At 38.0% G+C, this 24,719-nt stretch overlaps 1 protein-coding gene across 1 annotated transcript in view; it reads left to right on the forward strand.

Annotated features, from left to right (window-relative positions):
- Nucleotides 1-24,719, forward strand: part of ZNF385D (zinc finger protein 385D) — a 169,201-nt gene that overhangs the window by 77,541 nt on the left and 66,941 nt on the right. The window contains exon 3 of the mRNA XM_019663737.1: nt 11,182-11,344. Coding sequence (XP_019519282.1) covers nt 11,182-11,344 — 163 coding nt within the window. The remainder of the gene's footprint in view (nt 1-11,181; nt 11,345-24,719) is intronic.

The raw sequence follows: 24,719 nt of genomic DNA on the forward strand, positions 1-24,719 counted from the left end.
AGGACGTTGTTTCACTGGCCCAAGTTGGTACCATCATTGCGCTCTTTCTGGGTGAGGCAGATCAGTCGCCAGCCTCTGGATGGCCGCTCACTGCGTCTGCCGACGGCTCATGCTTGCTGCTGGCTGCACACGGTAGCCCATGGCAACCTACGCCGTCGCCAGCGACTCACGGCACCCCAGCTCCAGGTTGAGCTGTTGTTCAGCATCTTAACTGTGGAGGGCAGTGTCACTGGCCCTCATATGTGGGATCCGAACCGGGGTCCTCTGGCATCCCAAGCCAGTTCTTAACCATCGCGCCACTCAGCCGGCCCCAGAATTTTTTATCCTTATGAATCTGGCCTCTAGAGACTAAATGCTGAGATATGATATTCTATACAGCAGAGAGAAATGGGTCCTTTCTTTCTAGTTCACTCATTTTGGTGTGAGGATGAAAAGGGGATGATTCATTCTGTGGCTGAAACTTGAAAATTTTAAACACTTTAAGAAAAGACATTTTTTTAAAGCTAAGTGATGAAGTATACTTTAGCTCAATGAAGAATTTAGAAATATGTTATCTCATACACTGTCAGTTGGAGTCTTAGTTCATTCATTCAAATGTTGCAGCTGAATAAGGATTGTATTTCAGTTGATTAGACAGGAAAAAAGATTTTATGTGCCTTTCAAATGGAATGTCCCAGTGGTTTCAGTAACCATCTGTTGCGGGTAAGTCCCCAATTTAGCTACAGCCTAGACTTCATCTCTAAGCTCCAGACCACATAGCTGATTGCAGAGCCCACTTAGATGTTTTAAAGACTCCTCCAACTCAATGTACCCCAACCCAACTCATGCTCTTCCCCCAAACATTTGGACCTCTTTGAATATCAACAATTCTAGGAAATGGAACTTCCAATCATCCATATGCATGAAGCAGAAACCTGTGAGGCATCTTTGAGACCACCCCTCAAAATTAGCCATTGATTCTTGACAGTTTTAACTCACCTATTAATCAAACGTGTGTACTTTCTTCCCTTGCTGCTTTCACTGTCATCATCTAGTTCTTAGCTGTGGACATCTCTTCCTTGAACCACCACAGTCAAATCCAACCCTCTGTTCCTTCCCCATTTTTGTCCTCCTCCTCTCATCCCTCTTTGTTCCTGCCAAAGCAATCTCCTAAAAATGCAAACATGTTTATCTGTCTGTATTTCTTGAAACCTTTGAGCAGCCTTCCATTTGAATAGAGTAAAGAACATAATCCTTAGCCGAGCTTATGAGGCTATCAGCAAGAGCTGACTTGTGCCCAGTGATACTTCCTGATCCTAAACGCTCCACATATTGGGATATAAAGTAACATAACATAGTTTTGCACACTTTGTTTAGCACATCAGCATTCATTTATTGGAGCTTGTATTGAAATAATTGAACTAGATGGATCCTCAGATAGCTTGATGCTAGCTAGCTAGCATGGGCCTAAGATAGAGTGAAATTTTATGAATTATTGACCACAGAAATCAATAATACTTTCTTATTAATGAGCTCAATCTCTATGAGCTACTTAGTTTTACTTTATGTCCTCTGCAAGGTGAGCCACTATAAAGTCACATAATATGGTTATTTTCCATTGTCCACTCTCTTTTGGATTGAGAAGAGGAGCTACAAGCGATGTCTTTGGAGGTCGACAGACGTGAATATGCCCTGTTTTGCCATCACTATGTGGTTGAAGTATTCTAGCTTTCAGAGTATCAGTATCTTCATCTATAAAATGCCTGTGGTAACTGTCATTCCCTCATAGGGCTTTGTAAGGAATAAGTGAGAATATTTATTAAAAGCCTTTAGCATAGTAGCTGACAGAGATGAGCATGTATAAATGCCTCACATAAACATCCACTGTGTAAAGGAACAACAGGGTCTTCTTAATACAATTATGACACAGTAAACTTTCTGTAAGCATCACCCAGAAAAAAAAACCCTCGGGTCAAAACTCTACCAAGCATTGCTGAATGCTCTTTGGGGAGATTGTGCTGTTAGCACCAAATTGTGCACATTTTCTCTAAACACTGAACTCTTGGGATTAGAACTTTTTTCTTGCTAACACAACTCATCTACACCATGGTCAATCTTGAAACAAACAAAATATATTTTTTTATGCAATAATAAGAAATTTTGGCATAACAAGAAATCAGACATTTACACACGTCCAGATAACTCAGTCTTGTAGAGTTATTGCCACTGTCTCTTCCCGGCTCATTCTTCCTCTAAAAGTTAAGCCAACGTCAAAGCCCTTTGTTTCTGTGACTTTGGTTATATAAAAGTTAAAAGTAACAACGACAGCAAATGCCTTTTTCTTTCTGCCAAATATTTTCCTATGTCCAGGAAGAGACCATTATTTGTGAAGTTGGGTGACTTCCCCAAATTTTACCCATAAAACATCTCACTTCAGAGCTCTCGGATCAAAGGTGTGTACTGAGGTGGGGTCAGGTCAGCCAAGCTCTTCTTTAAAAGCATTTCCTTTGCCCGTTTCCCTAAACCCACAATTTCCACAAAAGTACAGTTTATTCACAATGTTCATCCATTTTCAGAGTTTTAACCTGGCACCCAATTAATTTATGCAGATGAATATTAGTGTTCCTTTATTTTGACCCAAAATAGACATTTATTCTCTTTACTTAAGCCCCTATTCTATCCAAGAAACTTTAGGCACTTTGACATCATTTATCTCCTTGAATCAGGTTAAGACTTTGCCAATTTTTTCTAATCGTTGGTATTTTTTACCTCCTGATTTTCTAGATATGTGTTGTGTAATGTGAAATCTATCCCCTTTGCAATAGGTCTTACAATTTTTTTCATATTTTTTTTCAAATCTTGCTACTTTGCCTGTGTTATTTTTTAGTAGAGTAATTTGTAAATGTAGTTTAATTTATCAGTTTGACTTGTTTTCTACTCTGTCCCCAGACAGTGGTATCTGACTACGGGTCAGCGAGTCCTTTGTGAAGAAATGAACAGCAAAAGGACTAGCATAAGGGTGGATTCTGCCTACAAGTCTAGGTTATTGATGTTATCTGTGGTCTCATTCTCTATCTTCTCCCAGTGCACCTAAAGTGCTTTAGAAAACTGTTATCATGCTTAACACTGACAAAACATCTGGCTCAAATATAAGCCATTATTTTGTGGACCCGAAGAATTTCACTAACAATTGCATATTTTAGAGGTGATCTTTGGGACAAGTTCATTAAAGGAACAATTGGGAAAATTCTCCGATTTAGAAATTAGAAATTTGAAATGCTACAAACCTGTAGAAAGAAGCCCTTCCTTGATTTATGGAGAAGTAGAGAATTTAATCATCTTTCCCCTAATTGAAGGTGTTCTTCCACAAATACAGGATATATATATTATCAAGTGGATTTGTAGGGAGGAAAATGGGTTAATGATGTCAGAGTTAATTTCTCTATATTGTCATAGATCATAAATAATCCATTTTGAGCATTTAAAAAATGGTATTAGAGAACTAGCATTCTCCCAAGTACTGAAAATTTCTATATGTGTATTTAAAACAATTGAGTATTTTATATAAATCTTAAAATGCTTCAGAGTCATCACTGGAATTACTCATCACGTTTCCCAGATTAAAAAAAAGAACTTGTTAGTTATTCATAATTTTTTTTAAAAAGTGAAACAACCTCCATATTATCCCTTTGCTGCAACTCATGCAAAGAGAGCTCCTGTAAATAGCACAATTTGAAATTGATGATAAGCTTCTGCCTGAGAAAAAAAATAATAGTTTGTGTTTGTGCCAGATGCTTTTCCAGCATTAAGTGCCATAAAAATTCCCTGAAGTGCGTTCAACAGATAAGGCAAAGTGCCAAAGAATGGCAGAGAATTAAGTTGAACCCTGTTCACATATAAAACCCATTGAGACACCATATGCATATTAACATTTTAAAATCAAAATGTGAAGCTGACTCAAAATGCATTTAATAGGCACCTATTTAGAGATCTAGACTTGGATGTAGGGACAGAATGACAAGTCACGTCAGGCTTTCTCTCTGTGTTGAGAGATTCACTCTCTATTAGAAGAAACAGATATTTAACCCTTCTTTTGGAAGCGACATGAGTACTATAATGCAGGCATACCAAGACTCCATGGAGGAGGTGACGTGATGAATAGAAATCTGTCAGTCAAGCTATGGTGCTCTAGGCAAAAGGAACTAGACATACAAAAGTTTGGAAATTATTTCTTCCTGTGGTGTTTTTCTTAAGAGAATAAAAGGGAAGATTGTTCCTCATTTATCTATACCGCAAGCAGTTATTTTCACAGACATTGGGGTAGGTAGGGGAGTGGGGCAGGTGGGTTGCCTGGAGGAGGACGTTAAGGGTTACATGTCACGTGAGGAAATAAACATGTTTATCTCTATTACTGATACCGATGCCTATGACAGCTTGACCTTTGGACATAATTAGAGTCAACATTTCTAATTGCCGCAAAACGTTTAAATGGTATGTGACAGTCACACACTAAGTGAGGTGGTGAGCTATAGACATTGTGAAGGGATGCTGAACACTGGCTGAGTAGTTAAGACAAAGTGGTTTTTTTCTGAATTCTCTCAATTCCGTACAAGAAATGTTTGATCACTAGAGTTAAAACTGATCTGAGGTCTCTGGCTTACCTAAAGCTTCCAAATATATTGAGCAAACTTAGCAAGCCAAGTGTTCCTTTTGGTTCGATTAGATGATGTGTACCAGCTTCCATAGCCTGCTGGTAGCCGGGTGTCCCCCAATCAGAACCCCAGCATTAGAAGTCAGTGAAGCAGCTGTTTGGATTCCAAGTATCTAAAAATGGTAGTTTCACAACAGGAAGCAGGAAAAACCTCTCCCATTAGCTACTCCCACTCAAATAAGTAGTACTTTATCATTCACATTAGATACTTGAAAACATTAAATATTTAATGTTTCAGAATCGTGACATTTGTAGATGAGAAGCGTTGAGAAGATAAGTGAGTCCATCTAGATTATCTTTATGCAACATCATATGTGTCAAGGTATTTTCTTTGCTTATAAAATGTTATATATATATTTCAGTGAGTAGTGGTAGTGTATAAAAATCACTTAAATTATGTGGTATTATCTTTTTTTTTCTGTTTTTCTTTTCCTGTTACCGTTATTGTTCATTTCTGTATTTAACAGTACAGAAGACAGGAACATATTTAAAGTAAGGCATCAATCACTTGAGCTCAGAGAGAACACTCTTAATTGAATCATGTTTTTTACTTTGGGACTCAATGCCAGTGAATTTTCATTTTTAGTCATAATGCAGTCATCGACTTCCATGTTAATTACATAATCACAAGTTAAAATGAATTATTAAAGACTCTTTATGGGACATGTAATTAAGGAATAAAAATATCTATATCAGTTGTTTCCCCTGTTGTGTAAGAGAATTTGAAAGGTACATGTATTCCCAGCAGTATGGAAAATGTAAAACAATGAACTGTTCTGTCTTTAAATTTCTTCTTACCTATTTTGTTAAGTGGCTTCTTACTCCACTTAAGGCACTCTTCTTGGCTCACTGGAGTGGTTTTTATTTGCCTGCTGGCAAGAAGCTTCCCTCTATTAAAAAGCCCTAAGTATATAATGAAAGAACTTGCATATGACTAGCACTAAATCAATAACACTAGTGCAACTAAAATAGTGAATTAGATACTTGTAATAGTGAAGTTTTAAGAATTGTGACACAGGGCTTGTCCTGGATTCTCTTTTCATAGAACTGGGAATCCTCCCAGCCCCCACAGAATGGGTCATGGTAATGCATTCAGTATAGAGATAAAAATAATGGTGTCAGAGGGTCATGCTGCAACAATAATTAGCTTGGAGAGAAAAGGTGAAAACTAGAAAGAGAGAATCACAAGGACTTGGAAAGCACTTATATGGGTTTTTGGAATTGTATCGAGATGTCCAAGGTTGATATGCTATTTTCTATGCATCTGTCTTGGGTAGAAGTTTCCCAATTACATATGTATCTGAGTTATTGTTGGGTTCTTTTTATGACTGGGTTTGTGGTTTTTTTGTTTTGTTTTTTTTTTTTTTTTAGCTGAGCCATCCTGCCGCCTGTTGGCAGCTCAGGAGCAGCTCAGCTCAGGCCGAGAATCAAACCGGCGACCCTGTTGCTCAGAGCTCACACTCTTGAGCAAACTCTTAACCAACTGAGCCACTCACCTGGCCCTTATGACTGGTTTTTAAGAAAAGAAACTTTTGATATTGGGGGTGGGGGGGTGGGGAGGGTAATACACATTGCTCACATTTAGAGCTATCTAAATGTTCAATCTTCAAACGATTAGGCATTAATTTTAGAAAATGTAGACTCGGGCTGCTTACATAAGAAGGGGTCATCTTTGGGGAAAATGAACTAATATTTAAGATGAATGGTTATGAAGTTTTAGTGTGCATCAGAATCACCTGGAGAACTTGTAAATAACAGATTACTCTATAGTTTCTGATTCAATAGGTCTGGGATGGAGGTGGAGACTTTGCATCTCTAATAAACTCCCTCCCAGCTGCTACTGCTGATGATGCTTCTACTGGCCTGGGGACCACACTTTGAGAATTAATGCTTTATATGAATATTAAATTAAGCTGAGAGTTGATTTGAAAAAAAAGGAGTTAAAATAGAATAAGGACTTGGAAATCTTCTACTGGTGTATACAAAAGTGATATTCAAAATATTTAACAAGCCACTAACCAGTTAGAATGCATACTGGTCTGACTTGATCTATATGGCTGAGCCTGTGCACACTGCCTCAGTATTAGACTTCAATGAGTGTATGTGACATAAAAACAACTGTGCATGGATAAATCAAAATTTGAAACTTTTTTCGTGTTGTAATTTTTTAATAGTTCTCAAAATATAAAATTAAAGCAAGTGTTTCAGAGTTTGGCTGTTATATCACATGTTATCATTTCATTTTGTCTTCATCTTCAAAACAATAGTCTGAGCTAAAATTTTAAAATTCATATTGTGTCTTTAAAAAGAAAAAAAAATTCCTCTGCCTCAAGTGTCACCTCTCCCCTCCCCAGACAGGATGGTGACTTCTTTAATAACTATTCTTCCTTTTTCTGATATTACATTTTCATATAATGGTTGTTTTACTTTAATAAATTGAATATGTGGTAAAATCACATGATAATCACAAACTAACAAAGACCACGGTTCCTTTTGAAATCACATGTTCAGAAAAATTAATTAATTATGGTAATCAGATATATACACTCACAGTACACCCCCTAGATTTAGAAAAACATATTAAAACACCTTTATATAAAAGAAATGTAGACTAAAAGTGTACAAGGTATTGGCACTACAGGAATAAAATGGTACATAAATATTAAGTATCCAGTGAGTTTCAGAGGGTAATAGTGACTTATAAAGAAGCATCCTAGAGGGCCGGCCGAGTGGCGTGATGGTTAAGAACTCGCTTGGGATGCCAGAGGGCCCCGGTTCGGATCCCACATATGAGGGCCAGTGACACTGCCCTCCACAGCTAAGATGCTGAACAACAGCTCAACCTGGAGCTGGGCTGCCATGAGTCGCCGGCGATGGCGTGGGCTGCAGTCCCTGTGGCAGTGGATTGCCATGGGCTACCGTGTGTGGCCAGCAGCCAGCGTGAGCGGCCAGCAGCCGCAGTGAGCGGCCGTCCAGAAGCCGGCGACTGATCTGCCTCGCCAGAGAAGAGCGCAATGATGGTGCCAACTTGGGCCAGTGAAGCAACGTCCTCCACAACTAGATTGAAGAACAAAACGACAGCAACTTGTCTGTTTCCCTTTCCCCAATTCTCCAGCACTGTTCCAATTCCCCAATAAAAATCTTTAAAAAAAAAAAAAAAAAAAGAAGCATCCTAGAGAAGTAAAATCAATATGTGTTTCAAAAGGATGAAACCCAACTCCCAAATGTTAGCCATTTAACAGTTATTTTTATCTCCTTTGGCAAGTCAGTTGTTTTTAAACTGGAAACCATTTTGAAACAGTGAAGATAAAATATGATGATTGAAAAGTCTGACTGGCTACTGATGACTAGGATGTGGCGATGACATTTAAAGTGACATCACTCTTCTCTGCGGAAATGTGTGTGCATATCTTTAATGTCAGCAGCACTTGCCTCAGTGATGCCACTTGTTAGATTTCTTGGTGTCGTGTGCTGTTTCAAGGTCGGGAGTAGTGATTTTTATTACACAATACACCAATATTCCACTTATTATTTAAAAGGAAGTTGTCAAAGCTCAATTTTTTCTTGTTTTGCTCACTTCTGCAAGTACCAAGATCATTTGATTCTGTTTTCGTTTTAAGATACAGAATTCTGAAATTTGCCATAATGAAGTAGTACACTTCTTTAACCTTAAAATCATTCCTGTGAAAAATAACTGTTTGCTTGTGTCTGATGGTTCCCAGGTTTCTGGGAAAGCCTTGACTCACAGGCTGGCTAATAAATAATATGAAACAACCTTGGAGGGAATATCGTGTGCTCTATTACATCCAACGCCTCTCTGCCCAAAGGAAAAGCTGATGAGGCCCAAAGAGACATAGCAGGCCAACTGCTGCTTTTTAAAACTCTCCCAGCAGGATTCTTTCTTAGGCTGCAGCTGTATCTACAGTCACAGAAAGATTAGATGTGGCTGAATAACCTATCCAGTCCAGTGAAGTGGCCGAAGGGGGTAAGGAGAGCTGACTGAGGTTTCTTTTTAACACAAGAAACACACCTTCAGACAACACTCATAGTATCAATGTGGATCAAGTTACTGGGTTGATATATTAATACATAGATAGAAAATCCAATACTAGTATAACCCGAGAGCAGTCCAGTAAATTCTACAAATATTAAATAAAGGTTGATGACAAAGAAAATGTGTAATATTCAGAAGGGTCATCTGTCTGCATTTGGTTTCCAACTTGTATGTCCGCTTCCACCCCAACACACACCCTGTCCCATCATCACATTGATCTCCTCTAATGCTATCACCGACTCTGTGCTCCTTCATTCCCCTAAGTTCCACATGTCTTACTCTCCAGAGCACTTTGGACCTTCATATCACTGGATTTTTTAAATCAAATTTGTAGGAGGCCCAGTTGTCTTTTTTTAATCAGGAAACTTTTAATTAAGGTAATTATTATCAAGGTGCTTTGGGACTATTATTCAACTAACAAATGTATATGCATTACTTTATTATTTTGTTTCATTTTGCTTTTCAGTGTATCAGGTGCCACAATTGGGACACACCAACTATTGGTCATTTTATGATCCTGTCTTCCCCACAACTGCCTAAGCCATTTTACTTGTTGGAAGCATTGGCTTAGTTGCACCTGTGCGGAGAGTATTTGGAGGGTTCTCTCTTTATTTGCAGGGTTTTCTTGGAGTAAGTTTCTTAATTTCCAAAATAATGACATTCATCTGGTCCCATGTTGTACTACAACAAAGGTTTTGTCTGGTTTGAAATACCACCGAGAATGCATATTTGCTAGAAACCTTAAAATGTGTATTTTGGAAGTATACGTAGAGCTATCACTGTTAATTTCAACCCTATTTTTTTAATATGTATTATATACTATAAAATACCCACTTATATACCACGGGCAGGAATGCTGACAGAAGAGAGGAACTTTGCTTTAAAGGGAAAGTATACAGCCAGCTGCCTAGAGAGGATGACCAACTATATTGTGGATTTAATTGACTATAGCATTATTATCCTCAATGATGTGGTCAAAGGACTTGATTTATTAAAGAGGAGACCTAGGCAGGAAATAAAAAAGGGGGGGCATGCCTCTGTCTATCAAAGTAGAATTCTCCGTGTAGAAATCAAACCAATCCAATCTGTCACTGGTTCTTCAATTAACTATAACAAGTCTTAACTTCATATTTTGGCTCACGCTATGTCTTTTAATGTTATATGTTGTTGGAAAACTTGTAACCGATGCATGAGTGTCCTCTCTGTTCAAACTGTTTCTAATATATAATATCCTTGTCCAGTGTTCTTTCAATAAGGGTACCTAGTTCTTTGAGGATACTTGTCAGAATGATGCAATGAAGATGTGCATTATTTATTATTTATGAAAAGATATTATACTGCAACATCCTACCTACCACAGTTGCTGTGATAAAGAGGACAGTGGGATTATTATTTTCTGACAAAATGGAGCATTGAGTTTAAATAAGCCATGGAAAATAATGAATAGTCTAATAGGCATAATCCTCCACTGAGATATGCTTTGTTAGGTGACATTTTTAAACGTTTTAAGCAGGAAAACTTTCTGATCTGAGAATCTCCATGTCTACTCCCAGCCCCACCCCAAGTTACAAAGGCTTTTTCTTCCCTATTAATAAATATAGATTTCTTTAAGATGATTTTCTATCTCAATTAATGTGTCTCTCAAGTACCCCCCCCCAAAAAAAATAGTCTTATGAAAATATAAACTTAGGAAAATGCATATTACTGTTTTTAAAAAGTCTTAGAAGCCACAGGCAAAAGAATTGCATTGTCCCCTTTAGGTAGTCAAAACACACTGGAGACTCCTTACAGTGGATCGAGATATGAAAGACTCATGTGTTGGAAGGATGCCACTACCTTGAATTTCTCAGACTACCCTCTGTAGGAAGCAAGGAGAAAGAAAGAATCAGAAGACTGCCCTTTGGACTTAGGCAGTGCATTTGCTTTTGAACTCTCAAGCCTCAATCTCAGTCTCCAGGGTGCCCACTTCCCTTGTTACATGTGGACTTTGTCTCATTGGGGACTGTATTAATAAGACACATTGTAGACAGAGAAAACACATTTCCCAAGCCAAGAAGGTGAGAGCTATTCTTTTCAAGGACCCTTGTTAATCTCGGGGTGCCCAGCATCTTCTGTGGCAGAGCAAAGGCAATACAGGTGTAAATTCTTTTTTTTTTTCCCCCATTCCATAAAGAAAATGTTGTTCACGAGTTAGTGTTCAGCTGCATTTCTCTTAAGAGAAGCAATAGAATCTTTCTTCCTCCCTTCCAGAGGTTTTAGAACATTGATTCCCATTGCTTTCTAGCATCATTCTAAGTAGAAGCCCACTGTTTGGCTACGGCCAGCATTAGCTTGACGGGTACCTATTATTGAAAGGGAGTCTGTATTTGCAGTAATACAGAGAATGCTAGTTGAGAAATGAGCCTGATTGCATGGTTCATTTTGTTCTCCTTTGTAGAGCCAGGCTGCGGCCCACTACAAAGGCACGAAACATGCCAAGAAGCTCAAAGCACTGGAAGCCATGAAAAATAAGCAGAAATCTGTATCTGCCAAGGACAGCGCAAAGACTACCTTCACCTCCATCACTACCAATACCATCAATACCAGCTCTGACAAAACAGGTTAAGCGATGATCTTTCTTGTTGTTGTTGTCACCATCGTCGTCGTTGTCGTCTTTGTTTGGGATTCCTTCCCTTGTTTGTCTCACCCCATGTCTGTTTACTTATATCCCTGCCACGCTGACTCATGCTTGATCCATTTTTCTATGTAATGGTAATTGTTTTCCCTCGTTTTTTCTAATACCCTGAAGACATTAAGGTAATCCCTAGTTATGCTGCAGATTTTGCATTTGAAACAATTCTGTGTCTGTTTTAAAGGAACATGACTGTCAAAGGCATTTGAAGCCATGTCCCCAATAACCAACCATTTTTGAAAAGTGAACCTTCTCAGTGTGTCTCGTTTGCGTCTCATATGCAGCACCCTCGCCTGTAACTGCATGGCAGATTTGATTTACCTGTGAATACACAGCAAAGCGTGCCAAGTGAATTGAGAAGGCCCCAATAAGGGCGTTACTGACAGGCCTGATTCTCATAAATCCCAAGCATTGCAATGTTTTAAGTAGCGGCTGTGTAATTCTGGGCTTGTTATGGCTGGGTAAACTTCTCTCTGCATACACAGGTAAGTGTTATTGATACCAATTATTCTTTTTAACAGAGTCTTCACAGTGAAATAATGGCCTCTGAATGGCCCCTTGAGATAGCTCCCTGCAAACAATCAGTTTGTTCACGGCAGGGGAAGCCAGTGGGGTTTCCCTAAGCTGGCATTTTAAAATATAAGAGCACTTCTCCTCCAGATTTACATGAAAGGAAGTCCTGTGTGATTCATGGATGTACCTTTAATAAATCACTGTCTAGAGTATAAGGGCTAGTACGGGTTGGTTGTTTTCCAGTCCCTACAAATGGCAATGGTCAGGAAACGTTTTCATCATCATAGATAGTAATGTCTGAACTAGAAGGGATTCTTCTGGCCATGACTGATGAAAACATAAAATGCTACAGTGAAGAAATAGAACAGATTACAGTGACTTTATTATGCATGGTTGCAGCCATTAGACACAAATATTCTACTCAAAGGATCTGGGAGGTGCTTACTCCTATGTGAATCTGTAAGGCATGATGATATTCTCGCCCAGCTCCCATGACAAAATCGTTGTCCTTTACACAGATATTGTCGGTAGACGCATCATTCTGTCTTCCCTAAGAACCCTGTGTACTCTCTAAGGCTGAGTGCATCTGTCATCATGGTACCCTGGCACCTGCTATAGGTGCTGAGTAAAATGTCTATCAGGTGGCTGAATTGTCTCTCTCCCCTTTGATTCTCTGAGTCATTCAATTGAGTGTCCCTACAAACTAAGTGCTCGTCATGTTCACTTCTTTGGTATACAGAGGCAGAGTTGGATTATGCCATTTTATGAACTTAGATGTAAAAGCTTACAAAGAAAGCATTAATCTTTCCTCTGTTATTGAAAACTCACTGCCTTATTTTGGGGGCTGTCAGGAATGAGCAGTGATAAAGCAAGTGAGTACAATTTTTGCTCCCAGATTTTGGGGCACAAATTGGCATTCCTAAAGCCATACTTCCCATAAAGAAATACCTTTCATTTGCAAAAAGGTAGTGGGCAGGGGGAACAATAGTAGATAGGGTTTAATGTAAAGGGTCAGATGTAAAGAAATGAGTTTGATGTACAGAGTTTAATGTAAAGTTTTTGCTTGCCCCCAAACTTTTCTACTCCTAGATGTTTTAATCAATAATGGCTATTCACCTTACCTTGACTCCTTTTTAAAATGCAAAAATCCCGGTTACATTGAGGATGCACATCATTTAAAGATATTTATATACATTGTGGGTGGTGCTGCTAACTTGGGTTAGGAAAGGCTCCCACGTGTGTTTTCTGTTATATAAATGAGTTATGAACCCATTCTTCCATCCCTCCAACTTAGAGACTAAATGTAAAGGGTGGCAGTCATCAAGGCTCTGTCCTTCAAGATGTTGAACTGAAACAATTTTTGGATTGGGCTGTGGGAGACAGCCTACATAAAGTAAACAGATTTCCAGGGGAGATGCCAGAATTTACCTTATTGTTGGAATGGCATTGACATGGTGAACACCATTTCAAGCTGGAGCTAGAGAAAGTTCCAGAAAGGCAGAAGGGATAGTAAAATCCATAAAGTTGTTACAAATATTCTAAAATCAAAGGAAGGAAATGATGGACACCAAGAAGGACATTGTTCTCCTAATCTATGGGACCTATATAAATCAATCATTCAGTCAATCAATCAAACAAAACAGCCGCAAAGGTTGAAAGAAGAAGGATTCTAGCACATTTACCAGATGCTTTCAGCCAAATACTATCAAACTGAGATGTCCACAAAACTACCTATGAGAAGTAGCCCAAGAAAGCTCCTGTCATTTCACAGATTGTTGATCCATTTGTAATGCAATACATTGGGTTGTCAGAAAAGTCATGACGGATTTTTTTTGTTTTTCATTGAAAAAATGCGTCATGACTTTTCCGACAACCCAATAAATCAGAAGCACCTCTGCTGACAAACTGGAGTTTTCTTAAAACTTATTACTTGTCCTTTTTAATACTGCCTACTTCCTCATACTGATTAGGAAGAACTAAAATTTTGAAAAGACGGGTCTCTGAGCTAGCTTACTAGAAAAGTTAAATGCTTGGAGACAGAGAGACAGATAAGACTCTAGAATTAAAGATCATGTATTTTTAGTAAAAATAAATTAACATTCTACTTAATGCACAAGGGTGTTTTGTGATTTGTGGGCTTATCCATACATAAAATATACATGTATTAAATCATATTTTACAAATTTTACCAAATTATTCTTAATAAAATTAATCCAACTATATCAAAAAACTAATTGCTTTTGAAAAGTCTACCTATATAATTATTTGATAGATGAAAACCTTAAGGTTGGGCAACAGTGAAAAGGGCAAAAAGCAGTGTCGACTTGAGTTACAAAATTGAATTGGAGGTTTTCCTGGGTTTCTCTAACATACAAGAAATATAATACTCATCTAAAATAAATTTTCATTGCAAATCTACTTGATAAAAAGAGAGTTGTGACAAACAATTCCTCTTGAATTTGTAACTCATATAGTATGGGTTTTAATTGCTGCCTTGGGCTAACAAATATATCTAAATGACACATGGAGTTAGCTTTTATTTACTAGCTTTATGATCTTGAAATTCTTTTTCATTACTTATGTCAATTGGCATGCTGGAGTGGTGAGCAATAGCTAATATCTAATGATCAACCACCAACTGCTTACAGAAAGCAAAAAAGATACTCCCTAATATTAAAACATGATTTTACTTCTTGTAATCTAATGAGAAATGTTAGCTTGGTGAATTTACACAAAGAAAAATTTACAGGCAAAATTAATATTTTAAAAACTGTGTTGAACACTCAAAAGTGTTGAAGGTGGTTGCTATTTATTACAGAATGTTTAGTAGAGGAAACATTTTCAAAGCTGGCCAGAATAACTTTGTCTAATCTAGCAAGTTTGTTGTTTTTAATACAAGAATTTTGTACAGAAAAAGTAGTGACAAAAATGAAGAAATTATGCACAAACTAACTTGGCAAATGTAACTCAGTTTTTTTGTTTGTTTTTGTTTTTTGTTTTTCCCCTATGAAATGACAAGTTCAGAGTTGTCTGATTTACTCTCATGCTAGGTCATCCTCTGATTTTTCCTTCCTTTCCCTTTTTGGGAATTCTTATTCCCATGGCCGATCAGTTAGGTTATAGGCTAGGCTAACTTTGAAATAATAGTGGCTTTTACAACTAATTATTTCTCACACTGCGCATCAGCTGTGAATTTCTTCCATGTTAATTTAACTGGAGGGCCAGGCTAGGTGGATATTGCCAATTGTATGGAAGAGGGGGAAAAGAGCGTTGTGAAACAATAGGCTTTTAAAGCTTTTTAATGGAAGTGACATATAATACTCCTCTCACTTCCATTGGCAACTCACATGGTCAAGCCTGATTACAGTGGGCGAGGAAGAATAACCTCCTTCAGGGAGGGGAAGCAGATATTAGTGAGCAATAAAATACAGCGTTCCACCACGGCTTCCACTGTCACTTATGCTTAGATGTCTCAGCATTCCACATCTCTAGCCTTGTTCTAAATCCTGACCTGGTTTTCTGTGACTTATTGGTCACTCTCTTGGATGGTTTGTCAGCACCTCTATGTTACAGGTTTTTTTAAAAAATCAGCCTCATCTTAACCATCATCCCCAACTTTCTCTTCATCCTGTCTTTACCTAATGTTATGTTGGGTCCAGCAGTTCACCACGTTCAAGCCTTCTAGTTGTCCTGGTCTCTTCTCACTGTCTCAATCCGGTCATCGATTCAGTTGTTGGAATCCACTCCCTTCACAGTCCCAGAAAACATCTTTCACCCTTTCCCATTGATTACTATCCATTGCCTGCCCTTATAGGTCTGTGTCTTGCCCATACAATTGCCCTAGCCTTCATTCGTGCATAGCCTTCATTCTACTATCTATTTACTTTAGACATTGCCTAGGTCACAGCACTTAAACTTTCATAAACCTTCAGTTTACCTTTATGCTGAACCCTGTGGCCCTCCATGGTTTAACCACAACTTACCTTTCCAAACTTTTTCCTACTGCTCCCCTGATATATTTCTCCCTAGAAACCCAGTTGTTTTTATCATCTTTGTTTCTTATGCCGTTCTAAATTTCTCAAAAGTATATCACTTTCCTTTCTTCTGCCTATAAATTTCCATACGAATCCATACCTTTCCAACTACTCTTTCATATTCTTCTTAAAATATATTTTTATGTCTTTACCTTCCCCTATTGCTAAATGGTATGTTTGTTGAGAGTACATTCTTCAATAACCCTTTTATTTATCTTTTCCATACACAGTACTTTTTATATAACAGACAATAAATAGTTTTAAAATTTGAAGCAATCAGTTTTATATTTTTATATTTGAATGGACGCTTAGCAAAACTTTAGACTTTATTATTTGTGAGTGTATGATTCTCATCAATCCAAGTTTTCATAAAGATCATGAAGTCTAGCCCCTAAAGTTTGTTTGTTTGTTTGTTTGTTTGAGATTCTCTAGTTGCACAGTTAAAGAACACTTGACATTTCTAATGTCCCTTCACTGACTATCAATCAGGAGTTAATTAGCCTACAACATATATAGATTTACCCTTGTTGTCTAGTTGGTAAGATCTGAGAACATTTCTCCCAGGTTCTAGTACATAATTCTCTTTATCAAGTCTCAATGAATTGCAAATATATCCATTAGATTAAGCTTCTATGTTACAATTTAAGTGTGTACTTTTTACTCCTTCAATTCAGTATTTTTGTATATGCTTTTCCCTCTCTTTTTCTTTTCTTAAATATAAAATTATTATCCAGGGATGTTGTACTCACCTGATTTAAGGATGCTGTGAGTGGAATACTTTTGAATCTATTGTTGAGAAGGTCTATGAATGCAAACAGGCATTTATTTGCTTTGGATTAATAATTGACTCTAGTGTTTATTGGAATTCACATTATTTGTTCAGGGACTTAGAGTGATAAAGAGACTTTTCTAATGATAAAGAAGATAATCTGATGTGAAATGATGGCCAGTGACTGCAAACAAATACATCAGGAAGCAAAGCTTCTTTGGGAAAATCAGTCAATTATAAGGTCACAAACCTGGGATCCTTCCTTTCCTGAGTGACTCTCTGGAGCCAGCTATTTACATCAGGCCCAGTGCCAGGTAAAGTGAGGCACACACATTTTTTCCCTTTCCATTTAGCTAGAAGCTAGATCATTGGAATGGTGATCTGCAAATAAAGGTGTAGATGAATAGTTTATAAGGAAAAGCCAATCCCAATGTCTTTAGAAAACAGACACACAGTTTTCAGTGTAGGATAAGTAGGAATTAGCATTGTTTCTGTTTCAAAGGAAGATGGGAAAAGTTTGCTTTGCTTGACATAGACTTCAAAGAAATGTCCCAAATGTTGAAAATTATAACGAAGCTGGATTTGACATCAGACAGCCATGTATCTTTGATATTGTATCATATATATATATATATATATATATATATATATATAGTATGTATATATGTATATGATAGAGTATGTATAATGATTTTATACACATATTTACTTATATGCAAGATTTTGTCATTAATACCTGTCTTTGTAATATCCCACTGCACCAGATCTTTATAATCAGCTTTGCACTTTTTCTTTAAGAAGAAGAACAAGCGTTTTTTTGGCTTATGAATTCATAGCTCTGTTGTAGTTTAAGAGGCGATATAAAGCCATTTGAAAAGGGACGCATTTCTATCAGCCCGTACAGATCTGGTGCAGTAGTGTACAAATGCCCCGCTTGGCCCAGTGGGAATTGTGCTAGTGCCTGGGGTTTTTCTTTTCTGACCCATTCTCCCAGACAAAGCCTCACTGGGACAATCAGTACTCTGTGATAAAGGACCCTATTACAAGCATCTTAGCGCAGGAGTTGAAGCACCATTGTGAGACCATTTATTTTAAAAGAAAGTGCTTTTTCTTTTCTTAGCACGGGCTCATGACAAGCTTCAGATTGGTCAAAGAAAGAGACTTTATCAAGTGTTCCTTTCTCAAGATAGGTGACAAGTGCCAGCACAGTGTGCCGGTAGCAGACACCTAGAGAGACTGAAAAAAGAGAATGGAAGTTCAGAAGGAGGGAAAGAAAATACCTAAAGCTCATTTGAATATTGGGGTTCCAGACTCTTTGTATGTGAATCAGTGATGACAAACTGTATATTAGGGATGACATGGAATAACAAAGAATATTCCATCCTGCTCTTTCTTTTCATGAGGAAATCAAGATGAATGTTATTTTGCTGGTTCCATAAGTCTGATAAAAGTTTTAACCTAGATAACATTACATATAACCTCTCCTTGAGTCACAAAAGAGTTTCACAATGAACTCTTCATCTGGACAAGAACATGTTTTCTTCAGCATAATAAATGAGTGAAACAGTAAGTACCTAAACTTCTTAAAGAACCTGTCATAGAGCTTTGTTTGGGTGCTGTATATTGGTGTGCAACATAAGAGGGGAATTAAGACTACATTGACAAGCTAGTGTATAATTTTGTGTTATAGTCCAAAGCAACTGAGTCCCTTACTTGTGTGTGTATGCATGCACATGTGCATGTGTATGTATACACACTGTGTATGCGAGTATTTGTTTTTCTTTACCATAAATATCAAATCTGTAAAATAAATAAGCTAAACACCTAATCAGTATCTATGGAATACTAGACATCTGTATGAATTTTAAAAATTCAATGAAATTCCCAGTGGCTTTGTCTGCAGATGCTATGCTTCTAGAAGCATCTGTGTGTTGGTGTGCATTTGTATGTTTGTTTTCTTTTAATTTCTGAAGGAGTGTGTTTTTCTTCCTATTTTTATGCTGTTCTTAAGAATTGAGTAGGCATAAGCTTAAATAATAACATATTTCAATTGCAAACTAATAATTCTTAAAGGGAGAAACTATAACAAAAAAGGTTAAGCAATCATCACATGTGACAGAATGTGAAATTAGCACCTGTAAAAAACACAAGGGCCATTAGAGAACTTTTTCTCCAAAGTGGAAAAGTGAAGAGTTTGATATCTGATAGTAATAGGCATGAAATATGAAACAAAACATGTTAACAGCACCTTTCTTACAGTCAGGAGAAGTAAGCTTCTACTGAATCCTTAGTAAAACTCAAACTGAAACAGATATTTAAAAGAATAATTACAATTACATTTACGTCCTATGAATTCCAAACTCTTAAGCATGGCATCAGAGCTATTTTGTGATCTACCATTTGTGACTGGACTCCACATCTCTCCTGAACTACAGCTCAATGAGATCACCTGAGGATTGGCAGCAAAGCGTATACATCTTTTACCTGGCCAAGTCTCCCATTATACCTCACCCCACCTGGTGCATCATGTACTGTTGCACAGAGGATGCACATGCCTTGTGCCAGTGCAGACATGGAGTCACACAAATGTACAAGTTCATTCACACTCTTTGCCTGGGTGACTCCCACATCCAGGTTTCTCTGTAAGCTCTGTCCTGGCACCTATTGAAATTGTATATCTTCCTACTTGTCAACCCCATCAAATTTCCACCTCCTTGATGGAGCATATACCTTTATCCTATCACAGCAGTCTTTATCACAGCAGTCTTACACTAAAACTCTTATTGAACAGTGATATATTACTTTTGTTTTCTAGAAGATCATCCTAAGAATTATTTTAACAGCAAAAACTAACACACTCTAAAATACAGAGTAACAATTTGAATACACATAGTCAATAGGTTTTCCTAATTGAAGTCTATTACATTTAACTACTTTGTAATACAAATCAAAGACGTTAACCAGTGTAACTCAGAATTTGAATGTGCAACCCTTGGGTTGAACATTTTCCAAGACAGCATAGAATTAAGTTCTACTTTAATTATCATAATTGCATTTAGATTCATCATAAATTACTGTACTACTTCAGTTTCTAATGAGGGTTAAGAACATTTTAAAAAGCTCGGTTGAGTCAGATTGACTATGTACTAACGTCAAGTTGTGACATTGGTATCAGGTTAAATTTGAAGGCAGAGAGCATATTTAACTCCATGGGGTGGAGACTGTGCTACTTGGCCAGAACACAGCCAGTACTCTAGTTTGCTTTTGTTACGACTCAGTATGGGGGCAGCCTTGATAATATTCTACACTTATGTGATTGCTCAAATCAATCACCCTCAGATTAACAGTTGGTGCCTGGTCAAACTCCAAGGTGAAGGTCAAGATGCAGAATGTGTAGCAGTAATGATACCTGTTTAAACTTATTTTATTTTTGTCCAGTTTTCTCTTTCCCTGCCAGCTCTCTAGTCGAATTAAGTAAAACCAGGGTGGTGGGGGGGGGGGGGTAGCGGGGGAATGCATTTCTTTTGTGCTGCCCAGGAAGTAGAGGAACTTGTGGAAAAGAAAAACTTTTTCATATTCCTCTAAAATGGTCAGAGATTTGAGTCTGACTCAAACTCAGGTTATTTATTTGTTCTTTTATCCACCCACAACTACTCATTCGTCTATAATACAAGTATTTTTGCAATGTACAAGATACTGCAGAGATGAAAACTAAGATGGAGAATACAAGATGAGAAAACAAGAAATAAACCCAAAATATAATTCAGGATAGGTAATGGTTTGGCATGAGAAAATAGCAGATATGATGCCTCAAAAGTCTAGAGCAAGTGGAATGACACTGTCATATGAGGGAGGTAGAAGGGGACACAAATATTATTAACCAGCATATGCTAAACTGAATGTCAGAGGTGTGTAATCCTTAACATAACTCCTTAGATGAAATGTTTCATTGAAACAACATTTAACGCATACTCAGTATTTGCTTGTCTTCAGATGTGGCTCCTGTCCACCAGTGTTTCACTTTAGTGGAGGAGACAGAAAACACAGTGATTTAGGAATTCTATGCCAGAGGCTTGTGAAAGTTATGGGATTACCTAAATCATGGAAGTAGACATTTTTTTTTTTTTTTAAGCTGAGCCATTCTGCCGCCTGTTGGCAGCTCATCGGCTGGTCAGCTCGGGCCGGGACTCGAACCGCTGTTGCTCAGAGCTCAAACTCTTAAGCAAGCTCTTAATCAACTGAGCCACTCGGCCGGCCCAAGACATTCTTGATGTGCAGATAAAGAAACCAGGTTGAGTGAAGTAACTTGACGGAAGTCAATACATTTGGAGGAGGCAGAGATAGGATTTGAACCACGTTCCAATTCCTCCCAGAGCCCTTCCTTGCCGTCACCTCTTAGGCAGCAAAATGCTTAATCCTCCATCATATTTGTTAGCATTAGCCCTAGGTTTGTTTGCTAATTGATATCACTGCCATCTGTTGATTTATTCAGAGTAGTTCCTCTAATTTCTGAAAGCCTCAGACACTCCTAAGGAGGCTGCTGTAAATAGTGGCCTTTGCATATCAGCTGTTAGACCTGTTCAAAGATTCTAATGTGTGTGTCTGCCCATGTTTATGCTCTTTGTGTCTTTATTGTGGCTTTCACCTGCACAGAGGCTGGTAAGAGAAGATAAGGTTAAGGGCCAGAGCTTTTTGCTAGGCTACATTTTGTTAATGAAAACCATACTATTATTTTTTATAATTTTGTCAGACAAAAGATTCATGTGTATTGAAAAGTACCATCTTTGATCTCTCTATGTCAAATTTATGGCAGATAATTTAGAAGTTGCCCGTAAAGCCGTTTTAACTTTAGTTTTTCTGTATATGTTGATTTTGTAGTACTATCTACCGTAGTTTCATTTACAACATTTTTAAAAGATATTATTCACATAATGGAATCAAGTCTGCCGACCCCTGGGAGAGCCAATCCTGTCCCTCACAACAATTTAAAAATGATTCGAGAGCCATAGATATATTTTTACATAATCACCATTATGTGAATAATATCCTTTAAAAATTTTGTAAATGAAACTATGATAGTTTTATTTTCATTTTCAATTTTACTTAGAGCCACAGTTCACGAGCCGCAGTTTGCCAGCCCCTGGCAGCTCTTCGTCTCAAAAGTTGGCCGACCCCTGATAGACAATGACATAATTCTCTGGAACAACAAAACTCAGGTCTTAAATACAAAGGGAAAACAATTTTCTTTTTCTTTTTTTTTTCCATAACATGTAAATTTTTCTAAATGAGTAGACAAAATTATCAAATAAAGATATAAGATTACCTACATTGGAAGAGATTAGAGCCTCCCAAGACGTGTATTATCTCCTAGGAGTTTTCACTATGAAAAAGCACTTTAATTCTTTCAGGTAACTAAGGTGATAGTTAGTCCAATTATTTTGGTAACTGAAAATCCACTAACCTAGAAAGGATTGGTTCAGGCTTTCTCTTATGTTAGTTAAGACATTTTAGATCAATCTATAGTGGTATTTAAAAATAAGGTAATGTAGTCTAGAGTTCAAAGTCATAAGTAATTTCCCCTATAAAGTTGATAATTTCCTAAACAGGAAAAGCAGAGCAGTTTTTATATAACTTTTAAAATTTCAATATGGCATCATATAAATTATCAGATTTTAGCCTCATTCAGAATTTTAAAAAATATATATAAAGAATAATTTCTAAGTTATTGCTATTCCCATGATATAATATCTCTCATGATTATTAGTATCTTAGGAGTATCATTAGTATTATATTATTGATATCTCTCATGATTCTGAGGTAAGGTAGGGGATTTTGCTTGGGTGATGGAGGAGGATGCTGTCTTCTGTGTAGTTACAGTGAAATGACAGCTTGTGCTAGAGTCCCTTCGAAACTTTCCTCACTCACATGTCAGGCTGTTGATGTTGCTTGTTGGCTGGAACGTCAGTCGGACTGTCTGCTACAACATCTACTGGTGGCTTCTCTATGTCCTGGGCTTCTCACAGCATGGCATCTGGGTTCCAAAAAGACAGCCAGGCTGAGGCTTCACTTCCTGTTATGACCTAACCTCTACAGGCGTAATAAATACCCTTCTACTGTATTCTACTGGTTGCGACCGGCACAAAGTGGAGGACCTTGAGTCCTCCCAGTGATGGCAGGATGTTAAAGTCCCAATGTAAGATGGTCATGTGAGATGGGAGCTATTTCTGTGGTCATCTTTGTATAATGAAATATGCCACGTGCTTTTCTATTCTATACAGCAGAAATAGAAAAGACAGGACAAAAAGACAGGGAGCAAGGGTGAAATTGGGACAGTGATAAGAACACATTGATCGTGGTGGCTAAGGCAAGCAGGAGCTAAAGCCAAATTGGTATAAGATTCAAAACACCAGAGCCATGCATGGAAGCAAAAGAGTTTTAAGAAGGCTATATTTGTAAAAGATGAATGGAAAGCCTCATGTTTTCAGAGGGAGGTTGTGGATCCAAATTTGGACAATGAGACAGGAAATCAGAATGAGGCTTCCATGACCAGAAAATTGATGTTCCTCTGACATCGAGGCCACATTCTGAGAGCTTCAAAGAGCTTCTGGAGGTCTGGAACCCACTGCAAGTCACGGACAACTCATGACCTAGGGTGGGGCAGATGGATGGATGTTCCTACCTAGAAAGGGAGAACCAAGCATTGACTCTGAAGCTGAACCCTGACAGGTGTCACAGAAGCAAAAATCTCATGGAAATGGCTGTATCAACTTGTTGGTTTGACATCACGAATCCAAAAATAGATGAAACAGCCCATCTGGGAACTTAAAGAATAAGGAAAGTCTTTAAAACTCCATCTTCTAACTTCTCTCATTTTTGTGCTCAATAAGCCATTCTCTGCATTAGAGCCCCCGGAAGAGCCCTTCCGAGCATGCACCTTGATACGAGAGCCCTGAGACATCTGTTGTTCCATTTCAATCTTCTCTCCGCTGTACCCAGCTCTCTCTAGCTGCGGACCAAATGTGCCTATTTTTTGCTCCACTGATTTAATAGCCGCAGGAAAAGTTGATAATGTAATCATAGAGTTCTGTCTGAGTGAAACATCTCGGGTTTTATCTCCAGCCTTTCCATGGGGCTCCTTGGACCCTCTGGACTCTAGGTTTTGCTCCATTCCAGCTGCTTTTGGCAGAGAGCCTATTGCGATTAATCTCTCAATTGTGTGTGTGTGCTTGTCCCCCTACCAACTGCAAGAAAAATGTGCCTTATTATTTAGCAGCGTTTTAACAGGTTTCAGTCTATTAAGAGCAACGGAGAGCATTAACTAGCATTCTTCCACTTTTAACTGGTGAGCTTTCATCAGTTTATTAATAGACTCTAACTGCAAATGTGCTTGTTATATGCTAGGGCTTTAGGCCGACTCTAGCAGCAACAGCAGTGTCCTCTGGGACTAGAAATTCAATTCTGAGTTCTACCTTCAGGTAATGCTTTTGGACTGTTTGGAGAGATTAAACAAATAAATGCTGAAACTTTCCTCCCAGAGAGCTGGATTTATTCATGCTCTAAAACCCCTGGCCTAAGAGAACAGCCAAGGCTTCAGCAGTGAACTGCCCAGTGGGCTCGAGTCTATTCCAACTGCAAGCTCTTTCATGTCATTTCTGTCCTGTTTCTACAGAGCTGTGACATTGGATGGGCAGAAGGTTGAGAAGCAGGTTAATTGGAGAAGTGTGTTTCAGTTCTCCTACAGAGCCGGATGCATGACAGCAAGATTACGAGTTTTGCCTTGGTCATAGTATGGTCAAAGATTCTATTCTAGGTATGGAGATACATGTAGGCACCAGAAAAGCTAAATCGATATTAGCTCTCCATGCAACTGGAACACTTCCTTCTTTTTTTTTTTTTTTAAAGATTTTTTTTTTTTTTTTTTTTTTTTAGGGAATTGGGGGAAGGGGAACAGAGAAGTTGCTGTCATTTTGTTCTTAAATCTAGTTGTG

The sequence above is a fragment of the Hipposideros armiger genome, unplaced genomic scaffold (assembly GCF_001890085.2).
Source record: "Hipposideros armiger isolate ML-2016 unplaced genomic scaffold, ASM189008v1 scaffold_403, whole genome shotgun sequence".
Taxonomy (NCBI): domain Eukaryota; kingdom Metazoa; phylum Chordata; class Mammalia; order Chiroptera; family Hipposideridae; genus Hipposideros; species Hipposideros armiger.